This window comes from Nelumbo lutea, chromosome 2 (assembly GCF_056320005.1).
Source record: "Nelumbo lutea isolate HS-2025 chromosome 2, American lotus-T2T, whole genome shotgun sequence".
In the NCBI taxonomy this organism is placed as follows: domain Eukaryota; kingdom Viridiplantae; phylum Streptophyta; class Magnoliopsida; order Proteales; family Nelumbonaceae; genus Nelumbo; species Nelumbo lutea.
The window spans coordinates 9,004,251-9,027,429 of NC_142685.1; the positions used below are offsets into that span (position 1 = coordinate 9,004,251).

The window sequence follows — 23,179 nt, forward strand, 5'->3', positions numbered from 1 at the left end:
CCTAAAAGATGCAAAAAATGTAGAAGAGGTTAAAGTGTTTATTTACAATCACTTCAGTCTGCAATTTCAATAATTAGTTTTATTTGAATTTCAAATATAAATATAATTATTAAACAAATAGTGAAACTCAAATAAAATCATCTAAAAAAACTCAAATAAAATAATATTACTATAAAAAAAAGAGTAAAAACCAAAATGATACATGTGTGACTGCCCTATAACGGGGTCACATACTAGATAAAATATGATAAATTTCTTAAATCAAATAAAAATCTATCAAAACAACAAATGAAAAACGTAACCTAATTTTTTAATATAAATGATATAAAAAATAAAAAATAAAAAATAGTTCATATTAGTGGCCCCGTACTGAGTACGGGAGTCATGCCTAGTTACTAGAGAAAATGGTTTCAAGTCCGTGATTGACCTCAACTAGTGGATCATCGGCAAGATGGGTTAAAATCCCAACTAGTGGATGTACTCGCTTGATGTCCATATCCGAATTGATCCGACTGAAATCGGCTCGTATCCAGGAAATGATTCGATCCTTTGACAAATGCCAACCCAATATCCCAATGTTTAATATGATAATATGCAAACTCAAATATGATTATATGAGTGAATTTACCCAATTCAAATACGAATCTATTTGGAAACAATGCAAATAGATTATACTCTGGTTCACTTTTGCTTGTGTTTGGCAACATTACATTTATGCATATTTACATTGATAATAAGATGTGAAAGTACATCAATAAAAAAGAAGTAAATTTGTATTCAAGTAGTCTTTTGATAAAAAAAGCATATGCTTTATTTGAATTCATATTTGTATCCATTACAGTTAAAGTTAAAAGTTTATTTGGTAAAAAGATAAATTTATCAATGCAAAATTAACCCAATTTTACAATTTATATGAACTGTTTTACACACTACATATTTGCATTCCTATGTGAGACTTCATTTCGATTTTGGATGGCTGGAGTGGAAATGTAAATGAATTCAAATGAAATAACTTCACTTCTTTCTCTGAACAAAAAGTAGAACCAAAGGTGTATGTATAATTGGGATCAGTTAGTTTTCCCAATCAGGCAATCCTGGAGCATCTTAAGGTGGCGTTTCGTAGAACTTTAAAAAATCCGAGTGTGGCTCTGGACTCTAATATTTAGATTTTTTTTTTTTTAATGTGGTTGAATTGTTTGAATAACTAAAAAGAGATTGTTTTATATGTTTATCCTTCTTTTTTAGACAAGAGGAAAAACAAAGAAAATTGTTTTATAAGAAGAAAATAGTTTTCTATTAGCACCGACTCCACCAAACAAGGAGAATCAAAGAAGAGACGGTGGAGGGAGAGAGATTCCAACCTGAGTCCATTAGGTTCATGGGAATAGGGGTCTGGAATCGGTCTTCTGATTCCAACCTTTGGTTGGGCAGACTTGGAATCCAATTCCCAATTCTTAGTGGAATGGCCATCCCCCTCCCTTGGGGATGAGAATCCATTCCAGCCTATTCTGAGGAGTGTACAATCAGTCGGGGTCTATAATCAGTCGGTTTGGTTAGAACTGATGATCTAATTTGACTATTAGGTTTTACCATCTCTCCCAACCGAATTGAGTTTAGAACTGAATCGATCCTAATCGAATTTGGTTAGGTTCGGTTTAGTTTTTGGTTTGGTTTTAATAATTAATGAACAATTAATTGTTACTCTTTAGTATAGGTTTAAATAATGAGTCTAGGTCTTGATGAACAATTAATACAATTACAACTACAACTACACTCATTTAATGACTAATTATTAAAACAAAACCTAAATATGTGGCAATTTTTAATGACTAATTATTAAAACCATTATTGATATAGCCCCCCACTATTCAGAGAAGTGGGTTTTTTTGGAAAGCTAAATATGTGGTAATTTTTGAGAAATTCCTACTAAAGCCCACAACCCACTACCAGATTATAATTCTCCACCATTTAGACACATGACATTCTAATTTTTCTGAAAAGCTAGACATGTGACATTTTTTGAGAAGTTGTTACTAAATTCCACAACCCATTACTACAATTTTCAATTCATTCCTAAAAAAATGCAGAAAATGCAAAAGTGGTTATCCACAATCACTTCTACCTACATTCTATCAATCTTAATTAATCATTAACCCTAGAAAACTATTTATATTCTAATAATTATTGAAAAGCTATTTTTTAATAAATATTTCTTAAAATTTTAATAATTATTTTAAAATATTAATAATTATAAACTTAACAATATTGATTCCATAATGTAAATTTAATAGACCTGGCAATCGGGTTGGGTGGGTCGGGCTTGGGTTGGGTCAAGGTATTTAAGGTTGATTTCGGACCAGGTTGAATTTCGAGTTGGGTTGTCAAATGCTAGAGCCTAACCCTAAATATTTGGGTTAGGGTTGACCCATGGGTCAATTTAGGTCATCCCAAAAAATAATTGAAATAAAAAAAATAAAGAAAATTTACATGAAAAATGTCAAAATTAAAAGAATTAACCATAAAATTCCAAATATAAAATAAAAACTTGAACATTTAACAATTTAAAGAGTAAACAATAAAAAGTAAAGACTAAATAGAAAAATTTAAGAGTGGAAACTTCTAACAATGCATAAATAATCCCAATTAGACTTGATAATTGGGTCAACGGGTTGACCAATGACCCAACCCAACCCAACCCAGTTTTTTTCGGGTCAGGTCGTGGGTTGGGTCACTTTTTGCCAGGTCTAAAATTTAACATTACTGATTCCCCGTACTTAGTACGGGGTCATCCACTAGTTATTAATTAAAAGATAGAATAGGCCTAAAGCTGTAAAGCACAATGGGGAATTGCGAATTTGCCATGGGAAAATATAATAATTATTATTTAATAAGTATAAAGTTTTAAATAGAATATTACATATTTAATAAACTTAATTAGATATAACCACTAGTTCGGTTTTCAGTTTGATTCGGTTGAAAATCTCAACCAAATTGATCTGAACCCGAAAACCGATTTTTTAAAGGAACAAAAACCGAACCAAATTGACACCCAAATTAACTGAATCAAACTAGCTTATTCGGTTTGGTTAGGTTAAGTTTTCGGGTTATCATCCGAATTTGAACACCCCTAATTCTGATTCTAATTCCAGTTTCAACCTGAACCAAATAGATGAGGAATACCGGAATAAACCATTTTGATTCTGATTCCGACTGTGAAGCAAATGGACCCTAAAGTTGTAAATGTTGCTTTTTTAGGCCTTAGAAGTCCATTTGGAACAGGCAAACACTGCCAAATTTCAGAACTAGCTTCCTTTGCTTTGCCAAAAAAAGGGTAAATTGCAGATTAATACCTTGTACATTGGGGATTAGCCTCACTTTAGTACTCAAACTTCAAAAACATGCCACTATAGTACTTAAACTCCCGAAAACTGCCAGCTTAGTCCTCATCATTGTTAGTAGTATATCAGTTATTTATATCACGTGAAGACATATGCACTTAAGACTTTTGAAAATATCAAAAATCAAGATTGAACCAAAGCAATGATGAACAGCCCCAAACCCACCACCAATCCATTTTCTCTCTCCATTTTATTATTCTCTCTCTTCCCTTCACCTTATGTTGTGAGCTTCCTAAATCTTCCCAACAATTTTCTCTCTTTTCCATTGTTTCCCCCTCTTTTTAGTTACAACATGGATCACATGTAGCAGAGAACAAGCTCTATTGGACCCATTGTTCTAAACCAACTTCAGACCACCAGCCATCATCTTTGTCAAGATCTCAACCGAGGGATCCATCTCTAGTGAATCTTAGCTGAAGCCCCCGAATCTGTTGAGGTAATCCCACTACGGCTTTACAAAGCTGAGGCTGGGATTATTGGCTTTCCAGAGTTCTTGGATTGACTGTGATTGTTGCTGCTTCGAGGTAAAGGTCATGTTGAACTGAGACACTTTGTTGCTTTGTTTGTTGGATTAATTGAACATCATGTCGAATTGTGAAGGTCATCTCTAAGCTTTGATTCCAATCTTTTGAATTTGTGGCTTCCCAAGAAACATTAAAACCAATCTCCATTATCTTACTTAAAGAGAAGAAACTAAGGGGGTGTTCTTTTTTTTGGATTTTGAGAGGGGGATAGTTGGTCAATGAGATTTTGGTTTCTAATTTCCTATTGACCAAGAATCTCATATTCTTTTTTCAGATTAATGTAGGGACCAGGGAAAGTTTAAATTTCTGGGTATTGGTAAGTGATACCCATCTCCTAGGTGGGTAAATAATTTTTCCACCAGGGGGAAGTTTCCAACACTTGAGTGGGACAAAAATGCCCATTTTAATTATAAAATTTTATGGTTAAAATGGTAATTTCCTTTTTTACTTGGAAAATAAAAGAACATAGATAAATACACTTGCTTGGGTAAGTGTTTCCTAGAAAAAACTTACCCAGATAATTGCATTTATCCTGATAAGTAACTTGTCGAAAAGCTAATGGAGCCTAAGAGATAATATTTTTCGGATTTTGAAATTTCATCATTCTAGATATGGAGAAGGGTGATAGAGAATTTGTCTGTGTGATTGGTTTTATGGGCATCTATTTACTTTTGATTGGAAAATGTTGATTGAAATTGGACCTTCCTTTTTCCTAGTAAGCAACCCTGTGTATTAGAAAACGCAGAGGTTGAATTTGAATACATGAAAGCCCGGTTTGAACTCGTCATTTTCTATTAAAAAAAGCTCTGTTCTATGTAATGGGTGGTGAAGAAAAATGGAGTTTTATCTTCCTGCAAAACAAAATGAAAAATTATTAGAGCCCAACCAGTGATTCCAATTTGTTTTTGTGGATTCTTCATCTAGGTTGTGCTTGGTTTGTATAGATTTCCTTACCTTTTCCTTCAAATCAAACATAGCCTTGATGGATTTTGAAAACGGAGGAAATGTGTCTATTGGAAGGCTTCTATAAGTTGACGTATAACCATATAATATTGGTATTTGAAAAATTGATTCGTCAAATTAAGCACCCACTTGGTTGCAACTAAGGCCGTGTTGATTGTAAGTTGAAGTATAACTGTATAAGATTGGTATTTGACAAATTGTTCTCTTCTATTGGTTTGTGAGAGATTTAAGAAAGGATATTTGTGTTCTTTTACATGCTACTTAACGTCCATAAACGATTTTGAACTAAATTGACAGTTTTGAAGAGTTAAGGTACTATATTGACACTTAAAATTCAGATACTAAAGTATGACTAACCCTAAAATAGAGGATATTAATCTGCAATTTACCAAGAAAAACTAAAGCCATTGAAACCTTTCAAATAACTGTCAATAAAATGGCTGAAAATGGGGGAATATAGGGTTATTGAGGGGTCATTTTAGTGGTAAAGGTGAGCACCAAACATATGGCGATTATGTCTACTATCTCTAGCGAATATTGATTAGTTGACATGTCACAAGTATTAGCATTAAACATATGTCATAAACCTGACCATTGCAACCTTTTGTAGCTGTTCAGTACTGCCGGTTGATGGAGCCTAGAGATGATTTAAAAGGAAAACACAGACCTCTAACCAACTTCATTTTTGTTGCTTGGAATTTAATTTAAGCCTGTACACAAGTTCCACCGTTTAGTACCCTCTAGTCTCACCAGCCCCTACCAACATTCTTCTCGTCCAATGGCTGTAACTAATTATTGAACATTTTCTCTTGGCATTAAACTAAATGAACATCATGGTCCCAATTCTAGTAGTTGGGAAATCAAATCAGCTTTTAATTTAATTTAACAAGTAAAGAAAGAAAGAAATCCTAGAACCAGTGAAACCAGTACTTCTGTTCAGGAAGGAAACATTAAGTTTTTGCTAATCATTTAAGAAATAGAGCAGGTTACACATCTAGATTAAAATGTATAACCACTTCAATATAATCTTCCAATTAAATGAAAGAATATCTTAATCAGTTCTATGATATTTTTCTGGGCTCAACAGTCAACCCTCAATAGTACTGTGCCGAGTTGTAGGAGTGGTTAGCAGAGGAAAAAAAAGAATGAGGGGGGGGGGGGTGATGGAAGGATTTTTGAGTGAGTAAGAAGTTTCTTCACCAACCAATTATTGAATATTGTGGGGATGGCAAGCTTTGCTTGCAATGCCAGATATCTCCCAAATAAAGAAACAAATGTTTATTATATTTTATACATTTCACCTTACTAACTTCACCATTAAGCCTCATGTCTGTAATCCGTTGCAGCAAAAACATCAACACAGAAAAGCTTGTAAGTAGGTGAATACATACTTGACTGAATGGGATGGCTTATTGCATTGCTTTCTCGTGAGTGTAAGTCATTCAGTTCAGTTAGTTGAGTCACTTGTCTTGCTACTTAACAGGGAAATATAGAATTGAAGTAATGGAAGTAGAAGGGGAATTACCGTCATTGAGCTTGTAATTTTCCCTCTCTCTCCTCCGCTCTCCAGGAACACGACCAACAACCTCACAAAATCAAAAATAAAAGGGCGCAAAGCAGAAGTAAATTAAGCTACGTTTTCTCGTTTCTCTAGCTCTCACCACCATCTCTTCCGGCCAACCTCACCGGGCTGCGACAGCGACGAATTCCCGCCATCCAGATAGTTTTCCGGTGAGGATCCTGCGGTACCTGCCCAATTAGCAATATCCTTCGTTCGGTGATACCCAGGAGCTGTAAGGACGATACCAACCTTTCGAATCTTACTATTTCAAGGTGACTTTCTCTCGCTCTATCTCCCTTCCTGTTTCTTGGAGTGTCTGTTCGACCTTTTTTTTTTTTTTCTTTTTCTTAGGAAAAATAAAAAATCTTCGTCGTCGTAGTCTTGGCTTCTTGCTAGTGAGTGAGTAACTGAGTAGGGATTTGTTGCTGCTGCTTGATTTTTTTTTTCAAAATCAAAGTGGAAGGACCTACCCTGAGTCTAGCCCCTTGTAATTTGCCACATGCCCCCAAATCTTTGTAATTAATTAGGAAAATGGTTTCTCCCTTTTTCTGGTTTCTTTTCATCATTTAGCTCAGTTTGGATATAAATACATATTGAAAATATAAGGTTGTAAGTATATAAAACAATTCAAAATACAAGGTTTTGTACCGAAGGACTACAAGTACAAATATGTATAGGTATAAATACATTAGGGGTGCAAGTTGGATTGGCCCGACTTAACGGTTTACACTATTAAAACTTTGACAAAATCCTAACCCTAACCCGAAAAAGTTGCACCCCTAAAATACATACAAAGCAATACAAAATGTCATATTTGTATTTGTATTCCTTCCAAACTGAACCTTAATTATTCGGTGACTGAATTAGTGGAAAATACCATTTTGAGGAATGGGGCATTATCCTAATAAGGATCAAAATATCACGGGGTGTATTGCATCGGTATCCATAGCCATGATATGGGATACACTATGGTTGGATATATATCCCATGAGTTTTGTATATCATCACAATATGTTTTCATGTCATATTAAAGGTTATGGTCCGATAAACACTGATATGGAAATGTATGAATGTCTAGTTTCACAAATCTGTATATTGACCGATTTTAGATTGTTTTTGAATTATTTGAAAAAATGAAAATTAAAATGATAAAAACAATGAATATTTTAAGATTTAATTTTCCTCCAAAAAATAATAAAAACTAATGATTATAAAAATTAATTTATTTTATCTACTTTAAATGATTTATTTTACATATAAATTATATGCTAAAAATGAAAATATTTTATAATTTAAAAAATAGAATTATTATTTATATAAAAATAATAAATAAATATTTTTTTTTCAAAAAATTTAATAAGAATTCAAAATCATAATTATAAAAATTGAAATATAGCGATAGTTATTCCATGATTTCACCTAAAAATTGGGAGAAAAGCTAAATCCAGTGCAAACTCCCAAATTCTATTGTTTATTTCTATTTATTCCTATTTTAAGATAAATATGTGCAATTAGGTGCCGTGTAGGGCAAACGCTTCTCTTAAAAAATACAATGTTTTTTAGAAAATTAATTTTAATATAAATGGTAAAAAATTGCAAAACACTTTTTACCTAAAGGCTAAAACCAGTCAGCCAAATAAGATGTAGCTTGAAATATCTATATGGTGGTTTCTCTTGAGAAAACTGCTCCAATAGACAGAGAAAACCTATTTTATGGTGATAAAGAATCATATACAGGTGTGCTTTAGTTTATGGAAACTATTTGACATTATAACTGTATGTTTAAAAGCCATATGATGGTATGGCATCCTTGGCATGACATTGGGTGTCAATTGGACTGGATTTGGTCCAATCCAATCAAGTCCAATGTGAGTTCATTATAAATGGACCAGGTCCAATCCAATCCAATGAATGTTTTGGATCAATTTGGACTGGTCCAATTCAATGTTTGGACCGTTCAATCTGTTTAAATTCATTTTGGTTTAGATTGGTTTCAATCCAAATTCGGTCCATTGACACATATATTCTTATCTTATATCAATGGACCAGATATTGGCTTAATCCAACCTAATTCAGTATAAATTTGTTATGGATGGATCAGGTCCAATCCAATCTAATAAATATTTTGGACCGGATTGGTCCAATCCAATATGTCTTGCTGGACCATCTAATCCGTCCAAACCGATTTTGGATTAGACTCCATCAGTCCATTGACACCCTTAGTTATGGGCTCCTCCTTCTCATAACCACCTAGAGTTTTTGCCAAGTAACATCATCTTATTCCCTTCCATATGCCTTGCAAGCACACCTACCTTAGGCTCCCTTCGCTTTTCGATAAATTATTTACCTAGGTAATTGCACTTATCTGGATAAGTGTTTATATCTTTTCGAGTAAATCCAGGTAAGTGCATTTATCCATGTTTCGGCAAATAAATCAAGGACCATTTTAGACATAAAAATCCATTATTAAAAGGAACATTTTTGTCCAATCCATGTTGACAACTTTTCCCTAAGTGTGAAAACTATTTACCCACTTGGGAGTTAGGAGGTTGGTATCACTTATTACTTACCCAGAAAAATAAACTTTTCCTATTGTCATATAAATATGAAAAAAAGAAAATAGGTTTGTTGATGCTCTGATTCGTCACTTTCTTTTTTCTCTAATCGTTACTTGAGTTCTTCTATTCTATTTGGCAAGTAAAGGAATATCGTTTTTATTTTCTCTAAAGGTGACTTTCTCTTTAGTTTTGCTTTGTCCTTATAGGCAAGATGGGTGAGACACCAAGCTTCCAACTGGGTGTTGTTGGTGCTCTGGTTCTTTCCGTGGCATCATCAGTGTCCATTGTCATCTGCAACAAAGCCTTGATGAGCAATCTTGGCTTCCCATTTGGTATGCACTCCCGTTTCTTTACCTAATTACATTACATGGGCTCTTAATCCGTTTGGTGGGTTCTAATTATTGAATTCAATTCCAAGTGGCCCTGACCCACTCATTTGGTACTTGGTAGGCATTAATATAAGCCTACCGGCTACCGCTAGGTGTAGCCCTAGCCGATTAGGCATATAACTGCGGAGAGAGAATCCCATTTTTATAGTAGAAGGATAAGCCTAGCTAGGGCCTAGGAATGATAGGATCCCAGTCGACGGGCTCAGCCCAATGGGCTTCCTTTGGGTTTGAAGCTTAGGCCTTAGGGAACCAATAGTTTAAAGTAGTGGGTTATAGCTGGGCTCAGCCCGGCCCATTTGCGTTGCTCTGTTTGAGTCTGAGTAGAGTGTGGCCGAGTGATGACATGATCATCACCTTTTGCAGCGACAACCCTCACTAGCTGGCATCTCATGGTCACCTTTTGCACTCTCCATGTGGCACAACGCTTTAACGTGTTCGAGAACAAGACGATCGACATGAAGACTGTGGTGCTCTTCGGCATTCTAAACGGTGTGTCCATTGGATTACTCAACTTAAGTCTTGGGTTCAACTCCATTGGTTTCTATCAGGTGAACCCAATAATTAATATTAATGCTAGCTATTTATATCCTGGTTTGTTTACTGCAAACACTTGTATATGTGATTGATATGATTGCTGGAGAAATGATGTTGCAGATGACCAAACTTGCAATCATACCCTTCACCGTGTTATTGGAGACTGTATTCCTTAAAAAGCAATTCAGGTATACCCTTCTTTCTTTCTTTTTAATTCAATAAATTTGTCCATGTTCATTAAATTCTTTCTTTCCTTCTTTATTCTTTCAGCCAGAAGATAAAATTTTCGCTTTTCCTTCTACTTATTGGAGTTGGCATTGCATCCATAACTGATCTCCAGCTGAATCTCGTTGGATCAATCCTCTCACTTCTGGCCATTGCAACAACATGTGTTGGTCAAATTGTATCCTTTTCATTGCACATTTTAGTCAAGTTTTCCTCTGCTATATGTGCGCTTAGGGGAAGACTCTGTAAACACGATCCTATGTGAGAAGAATAGGATTGATTAAGTGTTAATAAAGAAGGGTAATTATTAATTAAAGACCCATCCAAGTGATGAAACAGATAGGCTGGAATGGTGGATACCCGCCTGAATTGTGAGAAGTAGCTAGCTAGATAGACATGAATACAAAATGGGTAATTAAGGCCTTCATCCAACGTAACCGAAGTTGTCCTTTAACCAGAATTGAATGTAAATAGCTGACAAACACCATACAGAAGAGGCTCAATGTGTCCTCTACGCAGCTGCTCTACCAGTCTGCTCCCTTTCAAGCTGCTATACTGTTCGTTTCAGGCCCCTTGGTGGATCAATGCCTCACCAAGCAAAACGTCTTTGCCTACCGATACTCTCCTGTGGTCTTGGTACGTATGATAATCCCATTCTTGATTATTTCCATGCATCGATCGATCATTATTTAATTTAATGTGTTAGTTGTTAGTTGTTACCCAATCCAATCAATATTGAGTTATAACACACAAGTGACAATGTGTGTGCAGGCATTCATCATCCTTTCATGCTTGATTTCTGTGTCTGTCAACTTTAGCACCTTCTTGGTGATTGGCAAGACATCCCCGGTGACATATCAAGTGCTTGGTCATCTAAAGACATGTCTTGTTCTTGGTTTTGGTTACACATTGCTACATGATCCCTTCACAGCAAGGAACATTGTTGGCATCTTGATTGCCATTTTCGGGATGGGGTTGTATTCATACTTCTGCACTCATGAGAACAAAAAGAAACAGGCAGCCGGTGAATTCTTGCCAGCATCTCAGGTACCCCTCTCCCTCTCTCTCTCTCTCTCTCTCTCCCACGCACACTGACGGACACTTAATTAGCTTTAATTTCCCTGGTTTTAAATTTGTTTTAAAGAGTTTAACTTGTTCTGGATGGATTTGGAACTGAAAATTTTGGCTTTGATGTTGATCCAGATCAAAGATAAGGAAACTACGCCCCTTCTGGCAAGTAAGAACATGGGTATCCAAGATAAAGAAAGTCACGAGGCTAAAAAATCTTCTAAGGATTCTCTTGTTTAGAAATAGAGAATGTCAAAAACGCATTCCTTTCCAGATATTTTGATTGGTGTAAATGATTTTGATTCTTTAAATAAAATATCAACTCTTCTTGTTTCATTGGACCTTCATCTCCGCGCGCCTTGGTTTCATGATATAAATTTGTCTGTGTATGTGTGTGTCAGAAAGAGAGAGAGAGAGAGAGAGAGAGAGAGAGAGAGAGAGAGAGAGAGGTGTCAATGGATGATTCAGGTAAAACTAAAATGCGTGGTTTTGTTGTATACATTGCAAACATATTTTCTGGAATGTGGGCTTGACCATAACTTGGGCTGGGCTTAGCTAGCTCCTTGTAGTAGATGCATCATCAGTTGCCAGCTGATTCAATAATTGCAGTGGATGTGCCACACTGCCACTTGTGTGTTACGTGATCATCCCATTTATAATCCCAGACTGATCAGAGAGTACTACTGCTTTCGAGAGTTTCAAGTATCAAAACACTCAAAACTGATTAGCAGACGTTTAATCTGCCTCCAACACGACTCACGAGGAGCCCCACACCACAGATCCCTCAATTTAGCAGAACAAAAAAAAGAAAAAAACCGTTTTCAGTTTCAGTTATGACTAGTTCAGATTTCAAGTCTATATAAATGGCACTACTTCATTAATTACAGACCCGCCTTCATCCATTGCATTGCATTTGTATTGAAGCTCAAAGCCTCATGCAATAAACACACTGACACAGTGAGCTCCAAGGAACAGCTACAAAACACGAATCTCTCTCTCTATCTATCTATCTATATATATATATATATATATATCAAATTCAAAAATAATCATGTGGGATAGATTAGTAATCTCTGCAGGGATGTTGCTTTGGGCCTCAATGTTCCAGACGGAGGCCAAAATTGCAGTGCCCAGTTCTCATCATCGAAAAGTGGTTGACACAGATGGAAATCAGCTCCAGGCAGGATTAGAGTATTATATTGTTTCTGCAATCGGATCGAGGAGGTGGTGGAGGTGGGGTAACCATTGACAGGAGAGAAAGTTCAAGCTGTCGAACACCCACTGGCCACTGTGAAACAACACTCCCACGCACGACATCAACTTTGGTAGTCCTGTGACTTTCTCCCCAGCAATATTGAATTCATCGGAAGAGTTTGCCGGAGGATCTCGCCGGCACCTGAGAGTCAGAGTGAGAGCAGAGACACCATCAGAAGTAAGAAGCATCGAGGAACAGACCGACTTGATGAACATTGGGTTCTCGGGTACAAAGAGGGTGTGGGACGTGGAAGAGGCTGACAGGTCATCTTCATCACCAAGGCCAAAGCAGCCAGCAGGAAACAAGGTAATCCAGGCTCCTCCACAGTGAGGAACTGGTTGAAAATAGAGAGGATTAGCAGGTCAAATAAGCTAACCCTGAGTATCGATCGGATCACCTACTGTCCTAGTGTTTGCGAGTCATGCCATGTTGTGTGGGAATGTGGGGATCACTATATATATAAGGAGAATGGCAAGAGGTGGCTCTCACCTTTCAGTCTCAGTGTCACAACAACAACAACATAGAGACTTCCTCTTCGTGTTTGTGAAATTGTGAGGTTCAGCCACACCGACGATGACTAGACACAGCCCGGAGGCTAGTCTACTATAGCTAAGAGACACGTGCACGGAATAACAATTAATCAAATTGTTTTAATTTCTAGCCAAGTGGCCACTATCTCTGTATGTTTGATAATCCCACATACACTATCACTATGCAGTTGATCTTAATCTCTTTCCATCTTTTTCTAATATTCAACTCTTCTAGCTAGATTAATTAGATCGATCATGGAGCAAAACGTACGGTTAATATTCATGTTTTAAATAAATTAAATTTCTTTCCAATTATATTATAATAAAGAGACTGTAGCTAGCTTGGGTTTTAGTTTAGACTTTCTCTCTCTCTCTTTCTCTTATTGCTCAAGGAAGCCTCATCAGCAAGTGCAGTTGATTGTGGTTAACTTGTAAAAGAAACTAGTAGTGGGTGTGGTACATAGTACATACAAATACAACTATATATATAAATAAATATAAAGTTGGCAATCCAAAGTAGCAAATAAACAAACAGAGAGCGCGACAGAGAAATGGAATCAAGAGTTTAAGAGTACAGGTTGTCCCTGCATTTCCCAAGTGCATGAGCCTTTCTCATGCATCCCCCATCGAATAATAACAGCTCGTACTTGCCTACATATATATGTGGTGGAGACATGAGAGGGTGGCCCCTGTTTCTCCTACACCAATCTGCAACCAGCGGCCCTACACTTCTCCAGTGTCGATTTATTGTCTGTTGTTGATAGATTTCTAGTAAGTAGTTCCATCTTCCATGGTAAAACACTAAAATGTTGAAAACAGACCTGGCCCCATCTTACTGACTCCTTTCTCTTCCCCCATTAATAATGACAACTTACGCCTCCTATTGCTTTCTTGCCTAAGCCTCTGTTGACACCTTGTTAAACGTACTCGTGCAAAACATTTAACTGAGTTTCATTTGTCGCCATTCAACTTCATACCAATTTGTAGGACATGAGTTACTGAGTAGAGTCCTTATATTTCTCTTGAATACGTGCACAGATGACAAACGGTGAAGGAGAGTTACAAACTATGCTTTCTGACAATCTTGGCCAACGAAGAACACCTCCCCTCCCCTCTCAAAACAGAATTTACTACGGCACTCTCAGATGTTAAGAACCATTAGTATCCCCAAATGCCCATCAAAAAAGTACATCAACAGAGAACCCACATGAGGTCTGGGTGTTGGGGGAAGCAAGAGGAGGAACAGGAAATGAGTTCATTCTTGAGAAATGGGAACAAACGTTTTAATTAGGAACTATACATGTTTATTCTTATTCATGCTTACATCAAATTCTTGATGGGTGATGGCTGCAGCTTGAATGAAACAGCCTACTTCACAACCTAGGTACCCGATCTGCTATTTAGTATGTTTTGCAGGACAGTGATATATACTCATATGTATCCATCTTAGTTCACGTGCACTGGTCACTGGGTGAAGAAAATAGCTTAATTTTGGTTGATAAATTTAATAAACTGCTTCATTCTAAGAAATGGGAATCTTCTCCCACTTTAGCACTGGTGGTTGAACATGGAGATTGCTGCACCTTCAACGCGAAGATGCTACCTCAACATGGACCAAGAACATAATAAGGTAGATCTGTTTCAATTCAGTTGCGCTAATTGCCAAGATTTTAGGGGCACAAAAGTCATTATAAACCCCCATGAACAGAATACATCGGCAGTAATCACATTTGATGATGTGACAACGATCTACTTTCACAGTGTTGAATTTCAAATTCATGTGGAATTGGAGTTCTTTCTTTCTAATGATGTCACGGCACAGAGAGTAACTACCATGTAAATGTCATCATTTTAAGGGGCAATTGCAGTTCCTTATATTATATACCAAAAATATTTTGGAGTTGGAACATACATAAACTAGGTTTCCAACAAGAAGGTAACAACAGTAAGGGAACAATGAAGTTTCACATTCGAGGCCATCTGTTTTCTACACAAAGAATTCTAGCATTCTAGAACATTCTGGTCTTCCAAATTAGCCCCATCCACTGTCAAAGTGCCTCTCATCTCCACCCTTTCTCTCTACAAACACCTATGCTTCTTACCGAGAGATATCACAGTCTGAAGAGTAGCCAAGCTGTTCCATCTCCCAGCTCAACTGAGATGCAACTTTTTCATGGCGGGGGAAATACTCCTGCAATCATGAAATAAGAAACCCTTTGTGACTGGCATTCATACTAAGGAACAATTATATCACTGCGAAGGCCTAAGCAAATGGAGTCACATGTATGCCTCCGACAAACTCATGTTCATCAGTACTTTTGTTGGTGTATTTAGTTGTTTACCAGTGTTTATGGCAAGTACATGAGTTTCTACATGCTTGTTACTTATTCAAGAAATGCATTAAGGTCCTAGAGGTCAAGAAAGGGAAAATTTGTCAAGAAAAAAGGATAGAATGTGCATAATAGATCTTAGCAAGCAAATCACAAGTTCAAACAAGATGTTTCTTTGATGGGTTTTAAATTTTTAAGCAAGAAACAGGTATCAAACAGAGCAGGCTCCAGCACACACAAGTGAAACAACCCTGATACTGTACTCAGGTTTTGATATATAAGAATGAAACGTACTTCACCTTTTTCCCAAAAAAAAAAGAAAAAAGGTACACATAACCTTATAGCTATAGGCAGGTAGTTCCAAGATAAACAGTAACAGTGTTCTTCCATGGATCAGATAAAAAGGTTTAGAAACCATTACCTCCAATTTCTTCACTAGTTCCTTTGCTGTAGGGGCTGAGACAATAATATGGCGTGCACTTGGACTAATAAAACCTTCCTCTACAGCTTTGTCAACAAATGACAGCAAGGAGTTGTAGTAACCATCAACATTCAATAAGCCCACCTGTAAAGTAGGAAAAATGAATGAAATTGCAATTCTGAATTAATGTTTAGATACTTTACAATGAGTTTTGAGATATGAATGATTAAAATTGATAAGATGTACAACCAAGTTTTGAGTTTAAAGCTCTGCCTATTTCATTCTAGAAGAGGGAATTTTTGTTTTTCTTTTCAAATTGAATTATTTCAGCTATAACTTTGCCTCCTTTTATGGCAAGGGCTCTGTTTCTCACCCCTTTGGCATAATGGCATCCACACAAATGCAGCGTAAAGAAAAGGGACACTTCACTTATGGACAGGGACGGATCCAAGACCTTTGATCAGTGGGGGTAGGGTATCCAGTGAGTAGGATGGGTATCCAATGAGGACGAGGAAAATGTTATCCATTCTATTGGGATCTTACAGCCTTATACACAAGAAAAATGAAAATAAACTTACTTGAAACTGGTGGTCTTGAAGACGCCACGCGGATATGTCTCATTACTCAATGAGGACGAGGAAAATTGTCATCTCTAGATTTGAAGAGACGAGGTAGAGGAATGAGATTGAGCTATTGAGGGATGTGAAATGGCAAAAGAAAAAGAAAAAAAAAAAGTAAAAGTTAAAATCCTAAATCCCAAGCCTCATAACTTGTCAATATGGAATAGAGACATAGGTGTCATTCTTCTATATTTTTTCTTTATTTCTTACCTATTCACCTCTAAAAAAATAACCCAATTTAAGAAGCCAAGCAAAATTTTATTTGACTCCCTATTATTTTATTTGAGTGGGGGCAATTGTAAAAACATTTAAATTTCTTCATAATTTTCATAATTATATAAAACTTTTTTCAAATCTCAATGGGGGCAATTGCCCACACTGACCTCTACATAGATCCGCCACTACTTAAGGAAGTGCCAAAAACAAGACTTACCGGTTTATCATGTATGCCTAGTTGAGCCCATGTTATTACTTCTAGTAGCTCTTCAAGAGTCCCATAACCACCTGCATACATGCCATGTGGTTTCTTCAATCTTCCATAGTATTAGTAAAGTCAAACTATCACATGATGCATTGAAACAAATTAAGTAAAGCAAGAGATGAACAGTCGAACACAAATTGTGTTTAAGAATGCATGCCTTAACAACAGTGATTGAGAGAGTTAAAAGGATGGTCACTATGGTTTTACTTTGTCTTACTTCACAGAAGATTAGAGTCATTTGCTTTGACTAAGGTTCAAGTTAATGTAACTACCTCTACCAAAAAAAAAAAAAAAAATGTAGCTGCAAAATATGCTTTTGTTGTGGCCTAATTGATTTCATGGCTTGCTGAACTTAAAAGATCCAAATAAGCCTCTTAACCCCACATTTTCCAAGACATTTCATTTATTATTTGGCACCCTATGTGGAAGGTTTTTTTTTTTTAAATTTTTTTGGTAATAACTTCCCCCTTAACCCCTTTTTCCCCAAAGTACTGGTTGCAGGATTCAATTCTGCATCAATGCTGGAATGAACCAGCTAACACACCAACGAGCCAGCCCTCGGTTGGTTCTCTGTGGAAGTTTAATGAGCAAAGAATACGCCACTTAATGGACAGAACATTATCCATTCACAACAGCTTCAGGAACCCAAGAAGATGAAAATGACTGGTTTGCCCCTGCATAACCTTGGTCTTTTCATTGCCAGAATGTCTTACACTCCGGTGAAAATTACCACCAAACCTTCAGTAAAACTGAAGGAGATCTGTTGCCACCAGTGGGTGATAGTTGGTAAAACAAATTGGTGAAAGTATTTATGGGATTTCTTTTCCTTAATTTGGCAAATACATTAGTACAGAGTATTAGTGTTATCAGAGCTGCTGCAGAACTATTTCGTCCAAAAAAAAGAAAGTAAAAGCCAAATTGACCACTGAAGTAGTGTTATTCAGTAGCCCTGATTTTCAGTGTCTGACGTTGATGGATCAGTAACTAGGGTTTCAAGGGTTGCTCTGTAATCATGGGTCTTGGGGTCCGTGAGAGCAAACTCAAACAGTTGTGAAAAGTTATGTTGGGTACAGTTGCTTTCACACCATTTCCATGTATAGTAACAAAGTAGAACAGGCTTAGAGACAAAATATTGCGCTACTTCTGCTTTATTTTTATCTAATAAATATTTCTACTACAATGGGTGGAAGACTGTTTTAATTGTTTTTCTTTCTCTTTCCTTTTCCTTTCATTTTGGATAGGATATCTGGCTAGTGGTTAATAATTGTATGTGCATGAATTTATTTATTTATTGCTTTAGCTGTTAGAACTTAGAAGATCAAATGAAAGCACTCAACTTTAAGTCGGGGAGTGCTTGAGCACTCTACAATACAAAAATCAAATAAGGATCATTATCAAGTAAAGTGGACATAGTAACTTAAGGGATCATCTTATGCTCTCTGTTTTATTCGCTCCTTTTCTCTTTCCAACTTTCTGAAGTCAAAAAGAACCTTTCTGCAACGTTGCAAATTTAGCACTAGCAGTATCTTCTTTCACTTCTGAAAACTGAAAACAGAAATTCAAAATAATAACCTTGTATATTAAGCCAAGTTTAAGAAGATAAGAAGAGGAATCTAGAACTCCACTTGGGTGGCAAAAGTTTTTGAAAATAGTGGCATGTTTTGTTTCCTTCTTTGTTTTATGAGTTGCAGCTCATATGTCAAGCAAGGAAATGAAACTGGTTTTTACTTGAAGCCAGAAGCTGGGGGATTATTAGAGTGATTTTTTGGTAGGGATGGTTAGAGAAACAAAAAGTTGATGGGATTTCATCTTTCAAAAAGAAGATTAAATTGAACAATTGGACATTTATCAATCTTTACTGTGTTTGGGAAGTAAGTGTGAATATTGGCCGAGTCTCAGGATTTACACTAACCGGGTAGTGCAATAAAGGCATCTGACTGTCTAGCCATCTCTGCCTTCCTTTGGTGCATATCTGCAACTGCCTTCACTTCCCCTACTGTTTCACCACATATCTGCAACAGGGTACGAAGGAAAAGAAATCAAAATAACCGTTTAGAGAAAGTTGGCCACGGACACACGAGAGAGAGAGAGAGAGAGAGAGAGAGAGAGAGAGAGAGAGAGAGAGAGAGATTTCAAGGCTGCAATTTTTCAATCAAAATAAATTTTTATGGAGTGTTGTGCAAGGTAGAAATAATGAGTGATGCAGGATATTGAGCTCAACCAAAGTCCTCTCTACTTATTGAAAGAACTTCTTTCATGTGGAGACTAACTGAAACAACAGCACTCATTAGGGAACACAAGGAAACTGAAAAAAGAAAGAAAAAAATAAAGAAAAAACAAGAGAAAGCGCGAAGTGTAAAGGATAGATCAAAGAAGGAGAACGAGCAAACAGAAAATAGGGGGGAAAATCCAAGTAGAGGCAAACTGAAAAAAGAAAAAAAAAAAAACAGTAGCTTCTAGGACTGTAGCTATCAATCAGAAGTTATAAACTACCCAAATAACCAAGTGATATGATGGGTAACTCCATTAACCCCACAAGGCCACATGTGAAAATTAGAAATTTTAAAGGCAGTCAAAAGCTTTTATTCTCTCTCTCTCTCTCGTTGGAATCACAATACTCCAAGATCGGGGAAAAGCTAAAAGGGGGGGAGCCAGATTTTAGAGACAGTACCCAAAGACCAAAACCCCAAAAGAAAAGCTAAAATAAATGGAGCAAATAACAAAGTAGAGTAAAAATAAACTACATTTGTTCATCTATGAAAAGAAATACAGAGAAATCTCTCTCTCTCTCTCTCGGGCAGGGGAGTACCCTCTCGCCTTTATCCTTTTCTCCATTAAGACATAAAAAGCTTCAAAACTTTTTTTTTCTCAGTAGTTATAGCAGGCATACCTCTCGAGGCATGAGTGTCTTGGGAATAACTCTGGACGGAAGACAATAACATGACAAAGTTGAGTTTTGATGAAGAATACAAATCAACAAACCGAAGTCAAATTAAACTGAAATTTCAATTTATTATAGAGAATTGTAGACGGAAAGGAAGCTCACCCAATGACATGCCGACCACCATTATAAACAGCTTGTGAAACCAAACCCATCAAGCCCACACTTCCTCCTCCATAAACCAGATCAATGTTCCTTGACACCTATACCGAAGAGAAACCAGATTAAATAAAATTTGAACAAAACCGTTTTTTAAGTCTCCAGAGAGAGAGAGAGAGAGAGAGAGAGAGAGAGCAGAGGCATTTAAAGTTTACACGTCAGTGCATCAATCTCAGATAAGAGAGGAGATGCAATTTGGGCGATGAACACAACATATGATTATGAGTCCGATGAACACAACAGATAAGAGAGGAGATGCAATTGGGTCACTTGATGCAAGCGGGTTTTGAAATATATAATAGTTTCCAGTTGTATTTTGAGTCTGCTTCGTGGTTTCGATATTCCAGATGCAAACCTTACATGTCCATCTTGTGTATTTGTACGTGCGACGGCGAGCAGCGTACGTGTTTGTGCACTTGTATGTTTATGTTGTGTCTGTACGTGTTTGTGCTCTGTTCTCGCAGAGGCAAGAAATATGTACAAAGGAAAATGGAAGATTGCTTAGCTTCAAGTCATTGAGAAAACACAGAACAGAGAAACGCATAGCGACACCAGCATACCATAAATCAACACATGTAAACCAATCTTCTAAAGCTCCACTAAATCCAAAAGAAAACAGAATGAGAAACAAAACTCTGTTCAACGAAACAATCTTGAAGCAAAAGCCTATGACCAAATTAAACTGACAGAACAACAAAAGAGGAGTGGCGGGGGGAGGAGGGACGAACTAAATCAACTTCTAATGATCTCCTTCCAGCAATACCTATCAGAACTCCAGAAAAGGAAAAACTAAAACTGAGCTAAAGCAGAGCCTAGTCTCTAGCAAGAACCAAATTTGAAATCCTGTATAAGCTTCAAAAGCCTGAAAGAGAATACAGATGCAATAACACATTAAAATGCGCAAGCAAAAAAAAAAAGAAGAAGAAGAAGAACAAGGGAAAAAGACCTAAAACAGAGGCATGCGAACTGACAAGATAGAAAGAAAACGAAAAAGAAAAAGATATAATACCAGCTCCCTCCCAAGCTCAATAGCAGCATCTTGATAGCTGCTCTTCTTTCCGTTGCTACTTCCACAGAAGACACAAATCCTTTTGAATTTGGAGAGCTGCATTTCGTTCTCCATCTCCATCCTCTCTCTCTCTCTCTCTCTCTCTCTCTCTGTCTCTCTCGTCCCTCCCCTGTAATGTCTACTCTCTGAGATGTCACCCTCTATCTTTCAGCTGCTCTACCTTTAAATTCTACTCTCTCACACCCAGACTACGAATGCTAAGTGTCTCTACACAATTGAAATTCTGATCCTCTCTCTCTCTCTCTCTCTCTCTCTCTCTTATGAATCGCAGCAATTTCCAGTATCACAACTCACAAATACAATACAAAAAACCCGCTACTCCACCTCTGATCACGCCAATTTATAAACCGGGTCACACGTGTGCACACAATGGCACGCCTATCTCCACCACATGCAATAACTTACAAAAAGAAATTGCTAAAATATGTTTAAGGTTTGGTTTTGTATATGGATCTTTAGTTTTAACAACCAACCTCCATATTTGCAATTTGTTGCTTGGTTATACTCCTCCATGTTGACACGTGGGAACTTGATTGACGTTCAAGTGGGTCCATGTTTTTGTCCCACTCACTCGCTTTTGCTTTCCCTCCTTAAAGAGCCAGCAAAAGATAATTGATGTTTTCACTTTAAACAGTGAGCTAAATGGGTCTTTAGTGGAAGCTGAAATTGAAGAAAGTGGTTTGATTACTATACCTTGTAATGGTTTACTGTTTAATTAATAAAAAACACAATAAAGCACTAAAGTAATTCACTTCAGCCCATTCAATCGTTATCCAAACGGCCCCTAAGGTTGTCTGTGGGAGGACAATACGATAGTGAGCTACTGAGTTACTGAGCTGTGAGCCCCAGCTTCCTCGCCTTGCCTTGTGATAAAAGATTTTCCGAAGAGGCATGGATGCATGTGATGAGCTGAGAGGCCTAAGCGTGGTCCCAAACGCAGGCTTAGCATTTTACCTGCGTCTGCGTGTATAAATAACTAAATACGTGGTGGGGTGTTGGGTCTGAATGCAAATGATCCCTTCACAACTGGACAATCTGGGTACGCCACGTCATCCCTCCATCAAGGTGGAAATTTCCATGTAATTTTATTTTTTTCATCAGTAAACACTAAAAAGAAACAGAAGAAGCAAGTAAATAGGGCTACTCTTATTCACAAAGAATAAGTGGTACAAAAAGGGCCGTAGAATAAAAGAACTGGGGCTAAAGTTGAATGAATTAAAATGTACTTGGAAGTAAACCCAGATAGGTAATTCACATACGTACACTTAGCTAGGCTGTAGTAGGGACTAGCTTCAATCTATTGCATCACTAACTTATATGTCTACATGATGAACTCGTACAAAGAATTCCCTCACATGCTCTCAAATCTCAATTGGTGGAGGGGGGGTCCAAACCAAACCAAAGAACCCACAAGGGCATTTAATGGATTAACTGAAGCTTTGGTCGGAATTGGATACGTCATCCCATCAACATCACCGTTGATTGGAGATCATGGTGAAGCCCTGAAATCTGTGAGTGCGCTTATCAACCATATCCATTCATTTCCCAGAGCTAGCAAAGAAGATGGAGAGAGAGAGAGAGATACAGACACAAGTGTAAAGTGTATAGTGTAGAGGTAGGTTTCACTCACATGATCCTATAGCAGTATTGATGATTGAATAAAAACATATGTAGGTTAGAACCCTAACTGCTTGTAGCCTCATCAACCTACCCGGACTCGACATACTTGTTGTAAGCAAAGGAAACAAATGTTAATATTTATTGGACACGCCCACGCTCACGCTCCGAGCATATTTTCCCATCCCTCAATGGACCTGGACCAAGCATGCTGTCTCCTACCCCCCCCCATTCCTCTCTACTAACTAATTTGTATTTGCCTCTTCTCCTCCTATCACAAGCCCTCTCCCCTCTGCCCATGTCTCCCCCTATTTCTCTTATTTTATTCTAGTTTCCATGGTCAGGGTAGAGGGTAGCCAGGAAGAAAGGAACAACTGATGATGAACCAATTACATTAAACTAGTTGCTTAATATAATACTATCATCAACTCAGGTCCCTAATCCCCAAACAACCTTTCTACTTCTTCCTTTCTGCTTGGGCTTCTCTCTTGGCTTTTTGGCTTCTCCCCATTTCCTGGTCCTTCACACCTCATTCA

The 23,179-nt window shown here is 37.1% G+C and overlaps 2 protein-coding genes across 3 annotated transcripts; one reads left to right on the top strand and one right to left on the bottom strand.

Annotated features, from left to right (window-relative positions):
* Positions 1 to 6,204: 6,204 nt before the first annotated feature.
* On the top strand, positions 6,205 to 11,556 carry LOC148868437 (Nucleotide/sugar transporter family protein). Of its 2 annotated transcripts, none has more exons than XM_088971507.1 (9): positions 6,205 to 6,264; positions 6,369 to 6,718; positions 9,211 to 9,336; positions 9,757 to 9,941; positions 10,048 to 10,115; positions 10,198 to 10,330; positions 10,627 to 10,788; positions 10,924 to 11,199; positions 11,356 to 11,556. In XM_088971507.1, the coding sequence occupies exons 3-9, from the start codon at positions 9,216 to 9,218 to the stop codon at positions 11,458 to 11,460; spliced, it is 1,050 nt and encodes a 349-aa protein (XP_088827633.1). In that variant the 5' UTR covers positions 6,205 to 6,264; positions 6,369 to 6,718; positions 9,211 to 9,215; the 3' UTR covers positions 11,461 to 11,556. The 2 variants fall into 2 exon arrangements, with proteins under 2 accessions (XP_088827633.1, XP_088827634.1); XM_088971508.1 differs by having other exon boundaries at positions 6,205 to 6,256; positions 9,192 to 9,336.
* A 3,298-nt stretch (positions 11,557 to 14,854) lies between these two features.
* On the bottom strand, positions 14,855 to 21,351 carry LOG1 (Putative lysine decarboxylase family protein). Its single transcript, XM_088971509.1, has 7 exons — positions 20,967 to 21,351; positions 19,904 to 20,001; positions 19,748 to 19,778; positions 18,770 to 18,869; positions 16,810 to 16,880; positions 15,757 to 15,900; positions 14,855 to 15,196 (listed from the first exon to the last, which is right to left on the bottom strand). Exons 1-7 carry the CDS (start codon positions 21,084 to 21,086, stop codon positions 15,104 to 15,106), a joined length of 657 nt encoding a protein of 218 aa, XP_088827635.1. The 5' UTR covers positions 21,087 to 21,351; the 3' UTR covers positions 14,855 to 15,103.
* Between the last annotated feature and the right edge of the window lie 1,828 nt (positions 21,352 to 23,179).